This window comes from Pecten maximus, chromosome 19 (genome assembly GCF_902652985.1).
Source record: "Pecten maximus chromosome 19, xPecMax1.1, whole genome shotgun sequence".
NCBI lineage: Eukaryota > Metazoa > Mollusca > Bivalvia > Pectinida > Pectinidae > Pecten > Pecten maximus.
Window position 1 is genome coordinate 29,104,199 of NC_047033.1, and position 23,755 is coordinate 29,127,953.

The 23,755-nt window shown below is 42.9% G+C and overlaps 1 protein-coding gene across 3 annotated transcripts in view; it reads left to right on the plus strand.

The window, feature by feature from the left end:
• Positions 1-23,755, plus strand: part of LOC117317572 — a 63,844-nt gene that overhangs the window by 10,750 nt on the left and 29,339 nt on the right. For all 3 annotated transcript variants that reach the window (XM_033872407.1, XM_033872408.1, XM_033872409.1), the window contains exon 2: positions 587-3,267. In XM_033872407.1, coding sequence (XP_033728298.1) covers positions 1,025-3,267 — 2,243 coding nt within the window. In that variant the 5' untranslated portion in view covers positions 587-1,024. The remainder of the gene's footprint in view (positions 1-586; positions 3,268-23,755) is intronic.

Below are 23,755 nucleotides of genomic sequence, written 5' to 3' on the forward strand. Positions count from 1 at the left end.
ATATCAGTAAAAACACTGATAATATCCATAATTTTCACTAAAATTTCCAAATGTTTAAAGTATTGGTTTTGTGAAAAAAGGTATCTATTTAGTCAACATATTGTACTAGTATTAATTAAACTTAAAGATATGAATGCATGCATGCAGAATCGTGACAAAGCGATCAGAGGCTTTAAACAGAAAACACTTTAATTTTGTGTGTTTTCATCAAGTTTACCAAATATTCTGCATTCCTCAGTAGATATTGTACAGGTGTGACCTTTTGGATTTGCCAATCAAATAACTATTTCCAGAATCTTGGAAGTGAATTTTATATGTGCTAATTAGCATGACTAGAGTGCATAGCTTGCATAATCTGTAAAAAAATTTCCAGTCATTTCGTCCCACGAAGCATATAGCTATATACATGCTATGCCGAAACGGTTTGCTTTGAGGACATTGACAAATAGACAATTCGCCCTGAAAGTAAAATACACAGATCTCAAAGGTCATCAGAACGTGATCCCTTATGGGATATACATAATTTTTTTCACTCTTATTTATATTAATATTTATTTTTCCTCACCGATATATTTTTTGTTTACAGAATTACTGGAAGATCTACACAACCATAATGGCGTCCTGGAATTGAAGAAACAAGGATGGACTAGCAGGGCGAGCCCTCCTCTGATATATCCAGTCACGTCCTCCCTTATATCCACTGGGCTGTCCTTGTCCTCACGTTGTTACATGCCGACCAAAGTTACTCAACTCCTACTCTCATAGCAAGTGATCGCGAAGCCATGTAACTCAATTCACCAGTGTATGCACGAAACAAGCAAAGTCTTCTGTTCAAAACATTCAAATTCATCTTGGAATTTCGAAAATAAGGATTTTTTTAAACAAGCTGTAGTTGAGATATTGTCTCAAAAGAATTTAGTGATTTTCTAATAGTTTCCCAAGAATTTTATTTCAAAGAAGTCATATTGCATATTTCCATACAATTTCCCCATTTGGGATCACCTTACCCTTTATCAATGGAAAAATGGCGCGGAACCACGACAGTCGTTACGACGTGTTGAGAGCGAGTCGCTTTAGAAGTGGTAGTGTTGTTGATGATGCAGAAAATTTACCACCAAGAATGAGCGAGGAGATGGACACCCAAGATAAAACTGATCAAGTCGGCAACGAAAATGTGTTCAACAACGGGGACGGTCCTGTAAGTGCACGATCACATGTTAAGTTTCGATCCAATGTCAGCAAGATAAAGGAGATTTTTCAGACAGGAGACGACGGAAAGGGAGGAGAAGCGAAGAGTACTATGACACGACATCCACCCCCTGTTCCCGAAAAGTCTCCAGAAATAAAAAAGAAAAAGACTTTTGATCTGTCTAGTAAAAGAGGTGGGAAGGCAATGTCTCCACCTAGATCTTCTGATCCTAAGAAGCTACTAGACGCAACAAATCACGTCGACCGATTCAATTATACCCGGGCATTGTTTGCCCGATTAGACCAGCAAGCACGGGCAAACACATTGGAGCCAGATCGATATATTGCGAGAAAAACTTCGCCAAGAACCACGTCTCCATCCCCAGTTCTCTCCCCTACGTTGAGCTCTCCATCCAGTCCAGAAGGGAGAGTTCGCTCCCCTTCAGAAGATGTTCTCACTAATTCACATTCCGAACCTCTTGAAGTTTCAAATAAACGTCGCTCATCCTCAGAACCTGCAGATAGGGACGATCCTGTTCCCACATCGTATGGTTTTGGGCGCCGGTCACGAGCTGATCAGCGTCCGACCAATTTAGCCTTTCAACAAGATGTAATAAGAACTGATAAATCAGGTCCAAAACCGTCACTTCCACTACACAGTAATGCCCCTGGTGGGTTGCTATGGAAGCGACGACAACATTCAGATGTAACGAATGAAGAACATAAATATGGTGCAAATAGATATCGTAAGGAGGAAAAACCTCTTCAGGGCGAATCTAATGATACGGATACAAGCCATTCCAGGAACTACGACTTGTCGGTACAGTCAGGATACTCGAGCCGGACAAGACCTAGTAACACAAGAAACAGGTCTGGTTCACATGATAACTCGGATTCATTGGCTAGTAATGATAAGCCTTCTATTGATAGTGAATCCAAAACTGATGCTGTAGTGCTACGCCGTAAACGTAAAGATGATAGTTCTTCGTCAGCGTCGGACGGGAAGAGAGTTAGTCGCGAAGAAATACAGGCGGCTTTACTAAAGGCCGATAAATACTGGATGCACGACACCAAGTCGGATTTCCAGGCTAAACGCAGGTCCTGGGAAGTCAGGGAACAGAAGTCGGACGTAACTGATAGTTTTTTCGATTGGAAAAAACACAAACATCAAGGTCTGCCGCAAAAATCTCGATCAATGGATGCATTAGATGATTCTGTACCTACGAATTCTAAAATGCAGAATTTGGTCGAAAGTGTTACAAACGTTGATAACGACCAGCATGTGCAAAATGGTGACATTGAGAACGTGAAAACAGAATTTAATGTTAACATTCCTCGACTAGACTTGTCATCTCGTGCAAGATCTGACTCGGAGTCAAGTGATTCCCAGAATGTCCCAGAATCTGGACAGCCTCAGACAAGGAAAGTGTCCTCAAGCAAGCCAAAACCTCCAATTCCCACGAAGCCCGCCGTTGTGCCAAAACCCACTCCAGTTCCACGGAAATCACAACCACAATCGTTCCTCAAGTCCAGCGCTACCACATCAGAAGAAAACGACGATCTTCCACCATCATCAACCCCGCCTCCTATCCCTGACTCTTCGCCTCCGGATGAAATTCTCGAGTCAATAACTGATGATGAATTGTCAGAACGCCCTCCGCCTCCCCCGTACCCAGTCCCTGAGACCCCTCCCCCACCTTACAGTAGAGCCCTTGGTCAGGTGGTCAAATCCTCACCAGTGAATTTATCGTCAGAGGAACTTTCACCTCCCCCATCACCACCGCCGCCACCACCACATGTTCCAGAGCCAGAGGTCGTGGAGGAGATTGTGGAGGCGAAGGTCGTCAGTAACAAACATTCAGCTCCTCCATCAGACGACCTGCCTTTATATGAAAATGTGGTCGGATCATCGATTTACGAGAATGTCACCGGATCAGGGATAGTGTCGATGAGAAAGGGAGAAGTTAAGCAAGGTAGTGAGCTATTGCCACCGTCACCAGACGAACCGCCACCTTCCCCTGTGGTCCGAATGGTCAAGCAGATGACGGAGGATGAGAATGACCAATTTCAGGCCAAACGGTAAGTCCATTTTTGGTGACTAAAACTTTTGAAAAGTTTTGTCATCTCTTACTCTTCAATGTAAAGGAAATTTAAAGTAGTATAATGTTGTATGTTTCTATTGTCGTTATTGAAGGACGCCAGTCTTTCACATGGTTACTTCCCAGAATTTAGCTACGTACCTGTTTATACTCTTTAATTGACTAGAGCAATCAGGGTTTAAATTAAACCTATATAAGTTTCCTAGGCTTCAGCTAAACCCTGGTTCCATCAATCATGACAAACATCTTTGAATTAAAATTTTCATATATAGGTAAGCATTAATTGGAAAATTTTTTTATGTATAGGAAAAAAAGCATTAATTGGAAAATTCCATATATAGGAAAAAAAGCATTAATTGGAAAATTCCATATATATAGGAAAGCATTAAATGGATTTGAGGGGAAAATCTTGGTTATGAAACTAGGTATCTTATATTTTGTACTGCTTTTCTGATGGAATCTTAACTGGCTTAGGAACTTGTATGAATAAATGATTTTGTACCGCTATTGGTGTGATGATAACAAGTGATCACATTTTTGTTCATGCAGGGGGAGATAAATCTGTCAGGCATAACAGAATATGACACAGTAAATGTATCTCATTTTGCTGTAGCTATATATATAAGCTTTTATGAAAATTTACCAATTAGTGTAATTATGAGAAATTGGGAGACCATGCATTGGTACTGTCATCCCTCGGTGATGAGGCGACCAGAACTGTCACCACAAATGTAAGCCTACCCATTTGACTGCACGTTTGGTCAGTTCTCCTGTTGTAACGTCAAGCATTACATTAATTGAATCCATCCTTGATGGTGAAAAACTGTAAGGTCATTAAAACTCCATGGAATTTATTAATTGATTGAGTTGAGGCTTTTAATAATTAATAATGATGACTTTACCTAGTCATACCTGACACCTTCCCAAATCCCATCACACACACTCATGCCTCCCCGACATTTTATTGTGAAAAGTTGTTGGGTTGTGATGTATGTACTAGTGGGTAGTGTGTATAAATTTTGTAGTAAAAGAAATGAGGTACCAAAACAGTCCCAGGAACACGGCAGCCATGTTCAGTTTCAGAAATGTTGTTCTGTTCTGCCGATTGTATAATATAACCGATTCTATAACCGATTGTATAACCTTCACAAATTATACAGGAGACATGCATAGGATCACAGGATATGTAAACAAGTTTGTCTTTGTGGGCACCCCTCCAGCTCTCCTAACACCCTGTACCACTGCAAGACCACCACCCATCCCCTGATACATCACACCTGGCCCCCACCATCTCCCACCCTATAACCCCATCCCCACACCATCTCCCACCCTATAACCCCCATCTCCCACCCTAAAACCCCATCTCCACACCATCTCCCACCCTATACCCCACCCCCACACCATCTCCCACCCTATAACCCCCATCTCCCATCCTATAACCCCATCCCCACACCATCTCCCACCCTATTACCCCACCCCCACACCATCTCCCACCCTATAACCCCATCTCCACACCATCTCCCACCCTATAACCCCATCCCCACACCATCTGTCACCCTATAACCCCATCCCCACACCCATCTCTCCCACCCTATAACCCCACCCCCACACCACTCCTACCCGAAACCCCACCCCTGACACCATCTCCCACCTATAACCCCTCCCCCCCACACATCTCCATCCTATACCCCATCCCCACACCATCTCACCCTTAACCCCATCCCCACACCATCTCCCACCCTATAACCCCACCCCCACACCATCTCCTACCCTATAACCCCACCCCACACCATCTCCCATCCTATAACCCCCATTCCCACACCATCTCCCATCCTATAACCCCATCCCAACACCATCTCCACCCTATAACCCCATCCCTACACCATCTCCCACCCTATAACCCCGTCCCCACACCATCTCCCACCCTATAACCCCACCCCCACACCATCTCCCACCCTATAAACCCCCCCCCACACCACGCCCACCCTAGAACCCCACCCCACACCAGCGCCCACCCTATAACCCCATCCCCACCAGCCCTCCCCTCCTATAACCCCATCGCCCACACCATCCCCACCCGATAACCCCATCCCCAACCACCACGGTCCCAGCCCATCCCCTCCGCAACCCACCTCCCACCCCTACCGAGAACCCCACTCCCCACACCAGCCCCACCCATAACCCCATCCCCCCACACCACTCCCATCCCATAACACCCATCCCCACACCCCATCTCCACCAGACCCACAGACCCCACCCCCACAGCTCCCCCTAGAACCCACCCCACACACGCCCCCGAAACCATCCCCACACCACCCCACCAAACCCATCCCCACACATCTCCCACCCTATAACCCCGACCCCCAACCACAAAACCCATCTCCCACCTCTCCCACATACCACCCACACATCCCACATAACCCCAGCCCATCTCACCCTATACCCCTCCCACACAGCCCCACCTGAAACCCACCCTCAACACCCCACCTAAACCCCACCCCACCCACGCACCCTATAACCCCATCCCCTACCCACCCCCATCCCCCCACCCTCCCACGACAAACCCCCATCCCCACCATCTGTCACCCATAACCCGCCACACCATCTCCCACCCCATAACCCCTCCCCACACCCACTCCCACCCTCTACCACCCCACCTCCGCCCCCATCCCACTCCCCTCCGCCACCCCACACCACGCCACCCACCTCACCCTCCCATCCCAAACCCCAGTCCCCACACCATCTGTCCACCCTAGTAACCCCAGCCCCCACCATCCACCCATAACCCTCCCACCATCCCACCAAACCTCCCACACCATCTCCCACCTAAAACCCCATCCCCACACCATCTGCCCACCCTGAGAACCCCATCCCCACACCATCTGCCACCCTATAACCCCATCCCCACACAATCTCCCACCCTATAACCCCATCCCCACACAAATCCCACCCTATCACCAAACCCCATCCCCACACCATCTGTCACCCTATAACCCCATTCCCACACCATCTCCCACCCATAACCCCACCCCACACACATCTCCCACCTAAAAACCCCATCCCCACACCATCTCCCACCTATAACCCACCCAACAACCCCACCAAACCACCCACACCATCTCCCACCCTATAACCCCACCCCCACACCATCTCCCCCCCTATAACCCCATCCCCAACACCATGCGTCCCCCTATAACCCCACTCCAACCCATCTCACCCAACTCCCCACCATCTCCCACCCATAAACCCCATCCCCACACCATCTCCCACCCTATAACCCCATCCCCACACCATCTCCCACCCTATAACCCCATCCCACACCATCTCCCACCCTATAACCCCATCCCCACCACCATCTCCCACCCTATAACCCCATCCCCACACCATCTCCCACCCTATAACCCCCACCCCACACCATCTCCCACCCTATAACCCCATCCCACACACCATCTCCCACCCTATAACCCCATCCCCACACCATCTCCCACCCTATAACCCCATCCCCACACCATCTCCCACCCTATAACCCCATCCCCACACCATCTCCCACCCTATAACCCCATCCCCACACCATCTCCCACCCTATAACCCCATCCCCACACCATCTCCCACCCTATAACCCCATCCCCACACAATCTCCCACCCTATAACCCCATCCCCACACCATCTCCCACCCTATAACCCCATCCCCACACCATCTCCCACCCTATAACCCCATCCCCACACCATCTCCCACCCTATAACCCCATCCCCACACCATCTGTCACCCTATAACCCCATCCCCACACCATCTCCCACCCTATAACCCCACCCCACACCATCTCCCACCCTATAACCCCATCCCCACACCATCTGTCACCCTATAACCCCATCCCACCCATCCCCACTCCCGCCCACCCATAGCCACCCATCCCCCACCCATCTCCCCACCCTATACCCACCCCCCCTCTACCCCCCTAACCCACCCCCCCACACCATCTCCGACCACATAAACCCCCCTCGTCCCACCCCACCACTCCCACCCACCATAACCGCCACCCCACACCATCCCCACCCTAACCCCACCCCACACCATCCCCCCGATAACCCACCCATCCCACCGACCCTCCCCCCACCGCTATAACCCCACCCCACACCACTCCCACCCATAACCGCCCCCAACCCCATCTCCCACCCGTCCCCCCATCCCCACACCACTCCCACCCTGAACCCCTCCCCCACACCATCTCCCACCCAAACCCCATCCCCCAGCCTCCACCCTATAAACCCCACTCCCCGCCCCGCCCACCCTATAACCCCATCCCCACACCATCCCCACCAGAACCCCACCCCACACCATGAGTCACCCTAGAAACCCATCCCCACACCATCTGTGCACCCTATAACCCAGTCCCCACACCATCCCACCCTAGAACCACATCCCACACACCATGCCCCACCCGAAACCCACCCCCACACACCATCGCCCACCCGATAACCCCACCCCCACACCATCTCCCACCCTGGGAACCCCCAGCCGCACACCAGCGGGCACCCTAGAACCCCAGCCCCACACCAGCACACACACGAGGAGACCCCAGCCGCACACCAGCGCCCACCCGAGAACCCCAGCCCCACACCAGCGCCCACCCGAGAACCCCAGCCCGACACCAGCGCCCACCCGAGAACCCCCGCAGCCCCACACCAGCGCCCACCCGAGAACCCCACCCCCACACCAGCGCCCACCCGAGAACCCCAGCCCCACACCAGCGCCCAGCCGAGACCCCACCCACACACCAGCGCCCACCCGAGAACCCCAGCCCCACACCAGCGCCCACGCGATAACCCCAGCCCCACACCAGCGGCCAGCCGAGAACCCCAGCCCGACACCAGCGCCCACCCGAGAACCCCAGCCCCCACACAGAGGCACCCGAGAACCCCAGCCCCACACCAGCGCCCACCCGAGACCCCAGCCCCACACCAGCGCCCACCCGAGAACCCCAGCCCCACACCATCGCCCACCCGAGAAAACCGCCCAACACACCAGCCGCACCCGAGAACCCCAGCCCCACACCAGCGCCCACCCGAGAACCCAGCCCCACACAGCCCGCCCGAGAACCCCAGCCGCACACCCCCCCACCAGAACCCCAGCCCACACCATCTCACCACCCTATAAACCCCATCCCCACACCATCTCCCATCCTATAACCCCCTCACCCCCACACCATCTCCCACCCTATAACCCCCTCACCCCCACACCATCTCCCACCCTATAACCCCCTCACCCCCACACCATCTCCCACCCTATAACCCCCTCACCCCCACACTAATTCTCACCCTGTGTAATTCACTGTCCCATGACCTGTACATGCCTCCATCCATTTCTGTACCACCACATCAACACCCCCTTTCGACATGTAGTAGCCCCTCTTCATGACCTTTACATGCCCCCATCTTTGTACAACCACACCAATGACCCCTCCCCCCAGTAACCCCTCCCCCATGACCTGTATATGACCCCCATCCATCTTTGTACAACCACACCAACGACCTCTCCCCCCAGAAACCCCTCCCCCATGACCTGTTTATAACCCCCATCAATCTTTGTACCACCATTCACCCCCCCTTCTCCCTTTTAGCTCCCCTCTCCCTACATGTATAAACCAAGACCTGTATAGTAGATGAGATGTGGGATGTAACTGTCCAGTCGGACCCCAATGTCACAGGAAATTACAGACTATAAAACCTCATTTAAATACAAACATTTAACTAGATAGGTCTGTGGGTGTCTTTATTGTCAGGGCAGTTAAGGGGATGTGTAAAGACAGGATAAAAGTTCATTGTTTTGGGTCTACAGATAAAAGTCACTCGCTAGTGTGACAGTTTGTATCTGGTGACGATGGAGTCTATGTGTAATCTGTATCTAGTTCCCTGTGGGGATGTGGACACCATTGAGACCCTTCTGGTGGGATGTTTGTAAGTGGAGTATTAGTTTTGGCCAATTTTATAATTGATAATTTGATAACAAGTTATCAGTTAATGATCAGATGTAAAAATCTGATGTCAGTTGTGGTTTTCTTTAATATGTATTGATGATGGCAGAAAAACCGTGTTTTTAGAAATTTAAGACTGTATAATTAACAGGCAAGTATATATATTTGTATGTATACTAGTTGATAAATATATTATAAAAAAATATATAACACTACAATGTATAATAATGTATAATAAAGTATAACAATGTAGCTAGTTTACTAGGAAATATTCAGATTTGACTGGAAAACATAGGGAAGCTATAAAAATGTTTAAAAAATGTTTGATTAAAATTGATAGAGTAAATAATGTCTTATTCCAAAATTTTGTGGAAAAGTAAGAGTAAATAATGTCTTATTCCAAAATTTTGTGGAAAATACTTTTCTTGCTTTAAAACATTTAAGCAATAAATTAGAATTAAAATTTGATCTTGAAAAAAACAAATTGACAGTGATGATTATCAAATATGCTACTAATATCATCTGGTAACATTTTCTTATTTGCCATAAATATTAACAGGAAATTTGACTGGATATTAGCTTTGTCAGGAAAGTTAACCAGATACTAGCTTTGTCAGGAAAGTTGACCAGATATTAGCTTTGTCAGGAAAGTTGACCAGAGATAAGCTTTGTCAGGAAAGTTGACCAGATATTAGCTTTGTCAGGAAAGTTGACCAGATATTAGCTTTGTCAGGAAAGTTGGCCAGATATTAGCTTTGTCAGGAAAGTTGACCAGATATTAGCTTTGTCAGGAAAGTTGACCAGATACTAGCTTTGTCAGGAAAGTTGACCAGATATTAGCTTTGTCAGGAAAGTTGACCAGATATTAGCTTTGTCATGAAAGTTGACCAGATATTAGCTTTGTCAGGAAAGTTGACCAGATATTAGCTTTGTAAGGAAAGTTGACCAGATATTAGCTTTGTCAGGAAAGTTGACCAGATACTAGCTTTGTCAGGAAAGTTGACCAGATATTAGCTTTGTCATGAAAGTTGACCAGATATTAGCTTTGTCAGGAAAGTTGACCAGATATTAGCTTTGTAAGGAAAGTTGACCAGATATTAGCTTTGTCAGGAAAATTGACCAGAGATAAGCTTTGTCACGAAAGTTAACCAGATATCAGCTTTGTCAGGACAGTTGACCAGATATGAGCTTTGTCAGGAAAGTTAACCAGAGATAAGCTTTGTCAGGAAAGTTAACCAGATATTAGCTTTGACATATCTGTATAAACCTGATATGGGACGTCCAGGACTTAGTGACAGATAGGGACACATACTTTGACAGTTTGTATGGCTTCTATTATATTTGATTATCAAGGAGGGATATTATTTTGTCTGTGAATAATGTTCCAGATTAAAGAAGTGTCTTGTTTCTAGATCTCATTAGATTTCCTCCTTAGACTAATTACATATAGCTCATGAATCTGTATGTCCTGATTATGTCAGCTGGGATCAGGGCTAAATGTAAGGTCTTAGCTTAGCTGCAGATGGAAACAACAGAGAATACTGACAGGAAACCTTCTATCTAACTCAAAATTAAAGGAAAAAGGTCAAATTACAAAAAAAGGAGATTTGCATCAAGACCCTTGAAAAAGTATATGGAGAATGAGATCCGTGTTCTGGAAGAGAAAGCATCTTCATCTGTTCAAATCTACATTTAATGGAGAAATAAAGTTTAAAACTGATATATATGTTCTCTAATTTTAACTACAGAGATATAATTAGATGAATAGAACGAAAATTCAAATGAGCACAAACTCTGTAAACTCAGACCTCTGTAAACTCAGACTCTGTAAACTCAAACTCTGTAAACTCAAACTCTGTAAACTCAGACCTCTGTAAACTCAGACCTCTGTTAACTCAGACTCTGTAAACTCAAACTCTGTAAACTCAGACTCTGTAAACTCAGACTCTGTAAACTCAAACTCTGTAAACTCAAACTCTGTAAACTCAGACCTCTGTAAACTCAGACTCTGTTAACTCAAACTCTGTAAACTCAGACTCTGTAAACTCAAACTCTGTAAACTCAAACTCTGTAAACTCAGACCTGTGTAAACTCAAACTCTGTAAACTCAGACCTCTGTAAACTCAAACTCTGTAAACTCAAACTCTGTAAACTCAGACTCTGTAAACTCAGACTCTGTAAACTCAGACCTCTGTAAACTCAAACTCTGTAAACTCAAACTCTGTAAACTCAAACTCTGTAAACTCAGACTCTGTAAACTCAAACTCTATAAACTCAGACCTCTGTAAACTCAAACTCTGTAAACTCAAACTCTGTAAACTCAGACTCTGTAAACTAAAACTCTGTAAACTAAAACTCTGTAAACTCAAACTCTGTAAACTCAGACTCTGTAAACTCAAACTCTGTAAACTCAGACTCTGTAAACTCAAACTCTGTAAACTCAAACTCTGTAAACTCAGACTCTGTAAACTCAAACTCTGTAAACTCAGACCTCTGTAAACTCAAACTCTGTAAACTCAGACTCTGTAAACTCAGACTCTGTAAACTCAAACTCTGTAAACTCAAACTCTGTAAACTCAAACTCTGTAAACTCAGACTCTGTAAACTCAAACTCTGTAAACTCAAACTCTGTAAACTCAAACTCTGTAAACTCAGACCTCTGTAAACTCAAACTCTGTAAACTCAGACTCTGTAAACTCAAACTCTGTAAACTCAGACCTCTGTAAACTCAAACTCTGTAAACTCAGACTCTGTAAACTCAGACTCTGTAAACTCAAACTCTGTAAACTCAGACTCTGTAAACTCAGACTCTGTAAACTCAAACTCTGTAAACTCAAACTCTGTAAACTCAAACTCTGTAAACTCAGACTCTGTAAACTCAGACTCTGTAAACTCAAACTCTGTAAACTCAAACTCTGTTAACTCAAACTCTGTAAACACAAACTCTGTAAACTCAGACCTCTGTAAACTCAGACTCTGTAAACTCAGACTCTGTAAACTCAAACTCTGTAAACTCAAACTCTGTAAACTCAAACTCTATAAACTCAGACCTCTGTAAACTCAAACTCTGTAAACTCAAACTCTGTAAACTCAGACTCTGTAAACTCTTACTCTGTAAACTCAAACTCTGTAAACTCAAACTCTGTAAACTCAGACCACTGTAAACTCAAACTCTGTAAACTCAAACTCTGTAAACTCAGACCACTGTAAACTCAAACTCTATAAACTCAGACTCTGTCAACTCAAACTCTGTAAACTCAGACTCTGTAAACTCAAACTCTGTAAACTCAGACTCTGTAAACTCAGACTCTGTAAACTCAAACTCTGTAAACTCAAACTCTGTAAACTCAAACTCTGTAAACTCAGACCTCTGTAAACTCAGACCTCTGTAGACTCTGTAAACTCAGACTCTGTAAACTCAAACTCTGTAAACTCAGACCTCTGTAAACTCAGACCCTGTAAACTCAAACTCTGTAAACTCAGACTCTGTAAACTCAAACTCTGTAAACTCAAACTCTGTAAACTCAAACTCTGTTAACTAAAACACTGTAAACTCAGACCTCTGTAAACTCAAACTCTGTAAACTCAGACTCTGTAAACTCAAACTCTGTAAACTCAGACTTCTGTAAACTCAAACTCTGTAAACTCTGTAAACTCAGACTCTGTAAACTCAGACTCTGTAAACTCTGACTCTGTAAACTCTGACTCTGTAAACTCAAACTCTGTAAACTCAAACTCTGTAAACTCAAAAACTCAAACTCTGTAAACTCAAACTCTGTAAACTCAGACCTCTGTAAACTCAGACCTCTGTAAACTCAAACTCTGTAAACTCAGACTCTGTAAACTCAAACTCTGTAAACTCAGACTCTGTAAACTCAAACTCTGTAAACTCAGACTCTGTAAACTCAAACTCTGTAAACTCAGACTCTGTAAACTCAAACTCTGTAAACTCAGACTCTGTAAACTCAAACTCTGTAAACTCAGACTCTGTAAACTCAAACTCTGTAAACTCAAACTCTGTAAACTCAAACTCTATAAACTCAGACAAACACTGTAAACTCAGACTCTGTAAACTCAAACTCTGTAAACTCAAACTCTGTAAACTCAAACTCTGTAAACACAGACTCTGTAAACTCAGACTCTGTAAACTCAAACTCTGTAAACTCAGACAAACACTGTAAACTCAAACTCTGTAAACTCAAACTCTGTAAACTCAAACTCTGTAAACTCAAACTCTGTAAACTCAGACTCTGTAAACTCAGACCTCTGTAAACTCAAACTCTGTAAACTCAGACTCTGTAAACTCAAACTCTGTAAACTCAAACTCTGTAAACTCAAACTCTGTAAACTCAAACTCTGTAAACTCAAACTCTGTAAACACAGACTCTGTAAACTCAGACTCTGTAAACTCAAACTCTGTTAACTCAGACTCTGTAAACTCAGACTCTGTAAACTCAGACTCTGTAAACTCAAACTCTGTAAACTCAGACTCTGTAAACTCAGACTCTGTAAACTCAAACTCTGTAAACTCAAACTCTGTAAACTCAGACTCTGTAAACTCAGACTGTAAACTCAAACTCTGTAAACTCAGACCTCTGTAAACTCAAACTCTGTAAACTCAGACTCTGTAAACTCAAACTCTGTAAACTCAGACTCTGTAAACTCAGACTCTGTAAACTCAAACTTCTGTAAACTCAAACCTCTGTAAACTCAGACTCTGTAAACTCAGACTCTGTAAACTCAAACTCTGTAAACTAAAACTCTGTAAACTAAAACTCTGTAAACTCAAACTCTGTAAACTCAGACTCTGTAAACTCAGACCTCTGTAAACTCAAATTCTGTAAACTCAAACTCTGTAAACTCAAACTCTGTAAACTCAAACTCTGTAAACTCAAACTCTGTAAACTCAGACCTCTGTAAACTCAGACTCTGTTCTATGAAAAGCTCCATGAACTGAGAAAAGCTCCATGAACTAAGACAAGCTCAATGAACTCTTGTGATCTCCATGAACTAACTATATATATAAGACAAGCTCTGTGAATCAGTTTTATTTATCTAGGTCAGATATATGTTAAACCTAAACCCAGTAAGACTTACCATTACTGCTGTACGCATGGTAAACCAACACCTCATGGAGGAAAGAGAATCTACAAAAACAAAAATATCCAGAGAGAGAAAAAAAAAGTCCTTTCAAGATCCTCCTTCAGCTCCGCTCCCCTCTCTGAACATCTGTTAATGAAACTCTTCAGGAGTACAGATTTGAGAACAGGACCAGTCAGAGTTTTCTGTTTGCTCATCATCTGACTGAAAATCTTTATCTGTAATAAGGAACTGATCTATCATAAAGTAAATATATATATAAATCTTGTGTTAAATATGATTTTTGAAATCTAAAATAAAATTGTTCAGTTTGGAAGGCCTATTTGAAGCTAACAAGTGCAAGGCTGTACTTTTACTATATGGGTATGGCAGTACATGCATCCATTCTTTCATTTTAATCATTTTCTGAAAAATTTATTTTGGATTTAGTTTGAATAAGATTTGATATTGATACACTGATCATTTTGAAACCAAACTTAGAAAGATTCTTATTGACAGCCTTTTCATAAGAAATTATATCATATGCCAGCAAAAACATAAAGGGTACAAATGAATGTTCCCAGATAAGGTTATTTGGTTAGGCATTGTAGCAGGAACTAACATGGCTGTCCACCTCCAATCTGATTCACTCTCCAGCATTAGAAGATTCACAACTGCAGACCTGTCTTTCCTCCTGAATTTTGTTTATACAGCTGGGGTGTACAATTAACAGCAGATATCAGAAGGGACAGATATATGGTACCATATTTATCTCATGATAAATCCCGGGGACGGACTCTGTTACCTTGATCTGGGGGTCCGACTCAGTTACCTTGATAAAGTGGGCCCGACTCTGTTACCTTGATCTAGGGGGCCAACTCTGTAACCTTGATCTGGGGGGCGACTCTGTAACCTTGATCTAGGGGGCCAACTCTGTAACCTTGATCTGGGGGTCCGACTCTGTTACCTTGATCTAGCTATAGGGGGCCAACTCTGTAACCTTGATCTAGGGGGCCGACTCTGTTACCTTGATCTAGGGGCCGACTCTGTTACCTTGATAAAGGGGGTCGGCTCTGATACTTTGATAAAGGGGGCCAACTCTGTTACCTTGATCTAGGGGGGCTGACTCTATTACCTTGATAAAGGGGGCCGACTCTGTTACCTTGATAAAGGGGGCCAACTCTGTAACCTTGATCTGGGGGGTAACTCTGTTACCTTGATCTAGGGGGCCAACTCTGTTACCTTGATCTAGGGGGCCAACTCTGTAACCTTGATCTAGGGGGCCAACTCTGTTACCTTGATCTAGGGGGCCAACTCTGTTACCTTGATCTAGGGGGCCAACTCTGTAACCTTGATAAAGGGGGTCGGCTCTGTAACCTTGATAAAGGGGGCCGACTCTGTTACCTTGATAAAGGGGGCTAACTCTGTAACCTTGATCTGGGGGGTAACTCTGTTACCTTGATCTAGGGGGCCAACTCTGTAACCTTGATCTAGGGGGGCTGACTATTACCTTGATAAAGGGGGCCGACTCTGTTACCTTGATAAAGGGGGCCGACTCTGTTACCTTGATAAAGGGGGCCGATTCTGTAACCTTGATCTGGGGGGTAACTCTGTAACCTTGATCTAGGGGGTAACTCTGTAACCTTGATCTAGGGGGCAACTCTAGTAACCATGATCTAGGGGGCTGACTCTGTAACCATGATCTAGGGGGCTGACTCTGTAACCTTGATCTAGGGGGCCGACTCTGTTACCTTGATAAAGGGGGCTGACTCTGTAACCTTGATCTGGGGGGTAACTCTGTAACATTGATCTAGGGGGTAACTCTGTAACCTTGATCTAGGGGGCAACTCTGTAACCTTGATCTAGGGGGCAACTCTAGTAACCATGATCTAGGGGGCAACTCTAGTAACCATGATCTAGGGGGCAACTCTAGTAACCATGATCTAGGGGGCAACTCTAGTAACCATGATCTAGGGGGCCGACTCTGTAACCTTGATCTAGGGGGTAACTCTGTAACCTTGATCTAGGGGGCTGACTCTATAACCTTGATCTGGGGGTCCGACTCTGTAACCTTGATCTAGGGGGTAACTCTGTAACCTTGATCTAGGGGGCTGACTCTGTAACCTTGATCTAGGGGGCTGACTCTGTTACCTTGATCTAGGGGGCCGACTCTGTTACTTAGATCTAGGGGGCCAACTCTGTAACCTTGATCTAGGGGGCTGACTCTGTAACCTTGATCTAGGGGGCCGACTCTGTTCGGCACCCTTTTCACCAGCTTGTGACTGGATGTTCAAGGGCATGGACAGGATATCATATATAACACAGACTTTCTTTATCAGAGTGAATTCTATCAATAATATCAAACAGTTGGTATTTCAATATCTTTTGATTATAACTGGCAGAAATTGAGAAATAGAACATCAGACTACCTTTACTCCCAAGTTAAAATTTTTAAAGAAATAAATGCACATAGTATCATGTAGAAAAAAAAAAAATACATAAAGTATCATGTAGACTGATCAGCATATTACAAACTTGTTCTGATACCAGAATGTTAAAATTCTCCCAAATAGAACATTGTGGGTGATTTTTGGCACATCTCGGTGTATTACCATTCAGATGTACAGATATGACTGGCCCAGGTGTAGACTGATCCTACACCACTGAGCCAAGTCTTACAAAGTTTTTATCATAACTTTAAACTCTAACCCATGTGGTGGTTCAGCTTTAATATCCGATTTTATCAGGACATTTTCTCCTGGGGATTCATATAACTGGTGTCTTATCTCAAATTACATTCATTGATGGGGCAAATATATAGTCTACATGAACCATTCCAAGTTTTGGGGAAAATTTTGTTACTAGGAGAATTGTTTTTCCTGTTACAAGAGAATTGTTTACTGGTGTATATGCTGTGACATCATATTATTGGTATGGTACGATGATATGTAATCATGACGTCATGAAGTTGGCCTCTTGAAGTCATTGTGATGGTGATGAATGTTAGATGATATTCAATCATGACGTCATGAAGTTGGCTTCAAGTCATTGTCATTGGTGATGAATGTTAGATTATATGTAATCATGACGTCATGAAGTTGGCCTCTTGAAGTCATTGCGATGGTGATGAATGTTAGATGATATTCAATCATGACGTCATGAAGTTGGCTTCAAGTCATTGTCATTGGTGATGAATGTTAGATTATATGTAATCATGACGTCATGAAGTTGGCCTCTTGAAGTCATTGCGATGGTGATTAATGTTTGATGATATGTAATTATGACGTCATGAAGTTAGCCTCTTGAAGTCATGACAATGGGTGATGGATATTTGATATGTCATCATGACTAATCATGACATCATGAAATTGGTCTCATATAGAGTCATTGGTCAATTTTGGGGGATGAATATTAGATGATATGTAATTATGATGTCATGAAGTTGGCCTCATATAGAGTCATTGGTCAATTTTGGGGGATGAATATTAGATGATATGTAATCATGACGTCATGAAGTTTTACTTTGGAAATTGTTGTGAAGGGTTGTGACTGGTGAAGTAACAATTCTATGAAAGTGTACTAGTTTTACCATAAAATTGCACATGTATGTACACTTGTGTGAAACATTAGTGTGCCCGTGTGAGTGAAATTTTCTGTGCCAGTATACCCATGCATGCTGTAGTGGAGTACACATGTCTGTTGGGCTCCTCCTGACTTGCAGAAGGCATATAACATTTCCTGTGTAAACCCTGAAGTGGCCCGTACACACACTAACAGTGCATTTACAAACTTTAAACAGTAGACATACATAGTGTCGCAGTGTAAAAATAATAAAAATACAAGTTCGGAACTCGGACCAATTAACATAATTGGAGTTTATAGTGTGTTGGTGCTGTGTTAATGTTAAAATAGAAATAGGATGCAGACCTTGTTGGATAGTTGGACGAGACGACTTCTTGACATTATTTGGTGCGTTGCTCCGGCCCAGAACTGGTAGATAACAGTAACTGAATTTGAGATCTTCCGGAGCGGACATTATTATTATCATTGTAGGCGTAGAAAACAGAGATCTTCAGGAGCGGACATTATTATTATCATCGTAGGCGTAGAAAACAGAGATCTTCGGGAGCGGACATTATTATTATCATCGTAGGCGTAGAAAACAGTTCTTCCGGAGCGGACATTATTATCATCATTGGATGTAACATCCTCAGTATAGTGGTATACACTAGTAGATATACAGTCCTATTTCGGTGATGCCAAGTGTGTTTGTCGGAGAAACAGCTTCTTAAGATACCTTCAAGTGTTAATACTGTGGATGTTTAGAGATGCTGAGAGAGTCCTCAGATACACTGGAGTGTTGATATTATGTTACAATGTGTGGTATGTGGACAGACAAGGCTGTGCTAATGCCCCCTCCCCTCTGTACATAACTCCTGGGAGAGGATTCTACATCCCGTGCTATCATGATCATTATTGATAAGCCAACCAAGAATACCATCGCTCTCATAGAAGCCAAGAAAAATCGTGAAAAGCTCCTGTAAGTAAACGCCCAGTATTATAGCAGGTATCTTCACAGGAATTCTTATCATTGATATTTAATTTTCCGTTTAACCTAGATTTTTAATTTCCAGAAGTTCCGTGTGTGTCTGTCTGTCTGTGTTATGACGATCGCACCCTGCACGGAATAAGTTGAATCAAGATTTATCACAAACTATTTATCTGGAGAGAAAGTTAGGGAGGTTCATTTCTCAAGTTAAACATGCAGCTTCTAGAAGAATGTTCCTAATTGGAAGGAGGAGATAAAACAACCTTAAGATATTTCTACCAGTTGATAATCTAGGACAGAAGGTTAAATCTATATTTAGCTTTAGATTCTTTCCTAAAATGTTTGAGGTCTGTTTGATCATGTCTTTCAAATGTGTCTGTATCTTCAAATATTTCAATGTTAATTTAGCATATAGCCCAAATGTGAAGTTTCAAACTAGTACAATTTCCCTGGGAGGAGGGAGGGAGGGGGGAGCTAATAGGGGAGGGTGATATTTTGTGTGCACTGCGCCTGAAGATAGCACTGATAAACACAGCACCCAGCTGTCAATATCTTCAGCATCATCATCACTACCCCTTGAAGACATCTGTAATTTTTTGGGAGATTAAGATATTAAGGAGTCTGGCCGGCCCACACCCTACAGTTCTGTTTGTCTGTAGTGAGTCTTCTCTCTTCACAGTAGACACCCTCATTCTCCTCGTCCTACAACTGTAGTACTCGCTGGATGGAGTAGAAATTTGATGTATTTCCAGCAAATTTCCTCAATTTTGTAATCAATGTAGGATAGACCGATATCTGATTCATTTAGCTGAGGGATGGTTATCACCCTGTTGGATAGAATTGTGGATAAAAGTTTATGCCAAAATTCTGTCGGATTTTATTGTGGAAAAGGAGAAATCTGAATTTTAAGAATTTCTTTAACTTTGATAAATTTCGAATTAGCTGAATTTCTTACTTGACTTCCGTTAATGTTGAACAGGACATATATGACATTTTATCTTACAATGGCCTTTTCTGTTATTATGACAGTTATAACAAAAAATACAGCCGTTATATGATAATCATAGTGTAAGAGTTGTGGGACTCCAGCTCAGTTTCAACAACTTAAATGTTTTGTATGTATACATTGGTATGGAATATTTTTTATATTCGGTGTCAGCTACAAAATTGAGTTTCAGCCTGGAGTATTGTGATGAACAGTGATATGTGCTGATATATTACCGATCTAATGATTTAGGGAGTTTTTGTGTATAATTGTGATGTGAATACCAACAGGAGTCAGGATATTAGCTGTTGATATCTGGTAAGTTAGACATTCCTTTATAGATTTAGATACATATCACATTCCTTTATAGATTTAGATACATATCAGGGGACCTTCAATATTGTCTCATAAAACAACATAGCCAGTTTTAGTTGATGTTTATAATATAAAATGAAAAATCCGTAAGTGACTGTCTTTAACCTAGAATATATAGGCCTACTGCTTGAGAAATGTGATTTGTGTATGTCTGTTGAAAATCGATAGTTAATTATTATCGGTACAATAAAAATGACTTGGTGGAAAGTAGTCAGAGATCTCCTTAATTATGATTTTTACAACAAAAACCAAAAAAATTAAAGGAATTTTTAAATCGATTTATTCATCTGACACCTGACTTTGTTAAAGTTTACCGATACCTGATCATGACTTTACTGTCACACCTGGTCACACCTGACTTTACTGTCACACCTGACTTTACTGTCACAGCTTGTCACACCTGACTTTACTGTCACAGCTTATCACACCTGACTTTACTGTCACAGCTTGTCACACCTGACTTAACTGACACACCTGACTTAACTGTCACACCTGACTTTACTGTCACACCTGACTTAACTGTCACACCTGACTTTACTGACACACCTGACTTTACTGTCACACCTGACTTTACTGTCACACCTGACTTTACTGTCACAGCTTGTCACACCTGACTTTACTGATACCTGACTTTACTGTCACACCTGACTTTACTGTCACACCTGACTTTACTGTCACACCTGACTTTACTGTCACACCTGACTTTACTGTCACACCTGACTTTACTGTCACACCTGACACTGCTTTACTGTACACCTGCTTCGCACCACCTGACTTTACTGTCACACCTGACTTTACTGTCACACCTGACTTTACTGTCACACCTGACTTTACTGTCACACCTGACTTTACTGTCACACCTGACTTAACTGTCACACCTGACTTTACTGTCACACCTGACTTTACTGTCACACCTGACTTTACTGTCACACCTGACTTTACTGTCACACCTGACTTTACTGTCACACCTGACTTTACTGTCACACCTGACTTTACTGATACCTGACTTTACTGTCACACCTGACTTTACTGTCACACCTGACTTACTGCACACCTGTCCACCACCTGACCTTTACTGTCACACCTGACTTTACTGTCACACCTGGTCACACCTGACTTTACTGTCACACCTGACTTTACTGTCACACCTGGTCACACCTGACTTTAGTGTCACACCTGACTTTACTGTCACACCTGACTTTACTGACACACCTGACTTTACTGTCACACCTGATTTTACTGTCACACCTGGTCACACCTGACTTTACTGTCACACCTGACTTTCCTGACACACCTGACTTTACTGTCACACCTGACTTTACTGATACCTGACTTAATCGACATCTGTCTATACAGACATCTACAATGTACATGTGCTGTCATCAGACGTCAGGATACCTATTTTTATCCAAGACAGCTAGACATTGTAGACACCTGGACACAGACTTTATTACACTGATTGACAATTACAAGCTTTTCTGTAAATCATAATTGAATTTAAGACAATTACAAGCTTTGCTGTAAATCATAATTGAATTTAAGACTATTACAAGCTTTGCTGTAAATCATAATTGAATTTAAGACTATTACAAGCTTTGCTGTAAATCATAATTGAATTTAAGACTTAAACTTCTGTCAGATGAACAGAATGAAAGTTGGAATGTTTTAAGATCAGAAAGTTTGGCAATCTGAATGTGTACCATGCTGCGTGTGTTGTGTATATGTGTAAACGATAACATGTGCCGAGCAGAAAGCGTGCCATCTGTCTGAGGTAAAGGTGGGCCAATAGCTACACAATAAAAACCAGATGTCTGTTGTTTGTGTTTTTTGCTCGATTTTTTGCCTCTGTGCATTCATGGTTGGTCTGTGTTGGTCTGAGCCATGGTGCCTTCATGTTTTGGGATACCATTAAACATTTATACAAGTCAACAAAGGAAATCTCATTCTGAAGACATACATTTTACGAAGACTTTTAAAGCTTTCCTATATCTAGTGTTATACATTTGTTGAAAAGTTTTCTTATCTTGAAAGTTGTTGGGGCTTTTCAGGATCAGTGAGTTTCTGATTTCTATTTTTTATCAAGGTTGAAATAGGCTTCTACTCTACTTTATAGATAGATATGAGCCAAGAATTTTTTTTATATCTGAAGAACTAACAATGGAGGCTGTATAGGCTTTCAAGGGGAAATGAAAAGCAGATGTCGGAAAAATGGCTTTTATTTTTACATTGTAACACATTTTTCCTATGTTCTATTCTCGTTAGGTTTTGGTAGATTCACATTTTCAATTGTCATAGTGTACTTGGTTTATAGGTCTACTTGTGTATTTGGCTCTTGGTTTGCTGCTAAGTCCAGGTTTCCTACCAGAGGTATTTCAATCTACTCTGAGAAAGACTGGTTCGCCCGTTGTCAGTATAATGTGACTGGGTGGGGTGTCCTGTTGGGTGTATTCGGCAGTATGCTTCAGTGAGGTAGCACTATAAATCGGCAAAAGTTCCGGCCTATCACAAGGAGACTTAACACGAACATACCGCAGCCTCCCAAAACACACATATGCACTCACCACAAGCATGCATGTCACACGCACGGGAGGCCATCCTTAAATGACCTTAGCTGTTAATAGGACGTTGAACAGAATAAACCAAACTGAAAAGATTTGTAGTTAATGCAGTAATCTGACTTTGATCAGTGAGATTTTAATGTGAAAATGCTATGCCTTGATGAATAAAGAAATTTTTGATATTTAGAGTCCGAAGGGGGATGGGAGGTAGGATAGGGGGTGGAGGGAGTGGAGTCCGAAGGGGGAATGGGGAAGTGATGAAGGAGTGAGTGGGTGGGTGGGGTTTGGGATGGGGGGTACCGGTGTTACCTACATCTTCCAGTTGTACTGGCTTGAGAACTAATTGTCTTTAACTCTCTTCTAATTTATAGCTAGTTTGTTATGAAACATTGAAATTGAAAAATCTTATTATCTTTTATTTATTTTAATGAGAAGAAAAGAGAAAAAATCTCAATAATATATAATGATGTATGTAAAGAGAAAAAAAAAATCTCTTTAATATATAATGATGTATTTAAAGAGAAAAAAAAATCTCTTTAATATATAATGGTATATCTCAAAAGAAAAAAGGAATTGTTCACAGGAAGTGATAATTTTCTACTTCCTGTTTCTTAGGATCAATCATTTAACTACTTATGTTTATGGGTTTCTTTCTGGAGCTTTTAAAGGATGACCACCCCTCACACCTAGGGGCACTTATGATGTTGGATAACCACCCCCTCACCCCAAACTTGAGTTCAATAACTTAGTGGACAAATTGTGTTGCATTGGCTCTTAAACGATGACTACCCTCTCACTCCCAACTTGAGATTGATATCTTGGTTGAAAATTGAATTTAATCATTCTTGTTAGACTTGATAGTCAGATTTGAGTTAAAGATTCACTTGTCAGACTTGAGTGCCATAACACAGTTGTCAGACTTGAGTACCATAACACAGTTGTCAGACTTG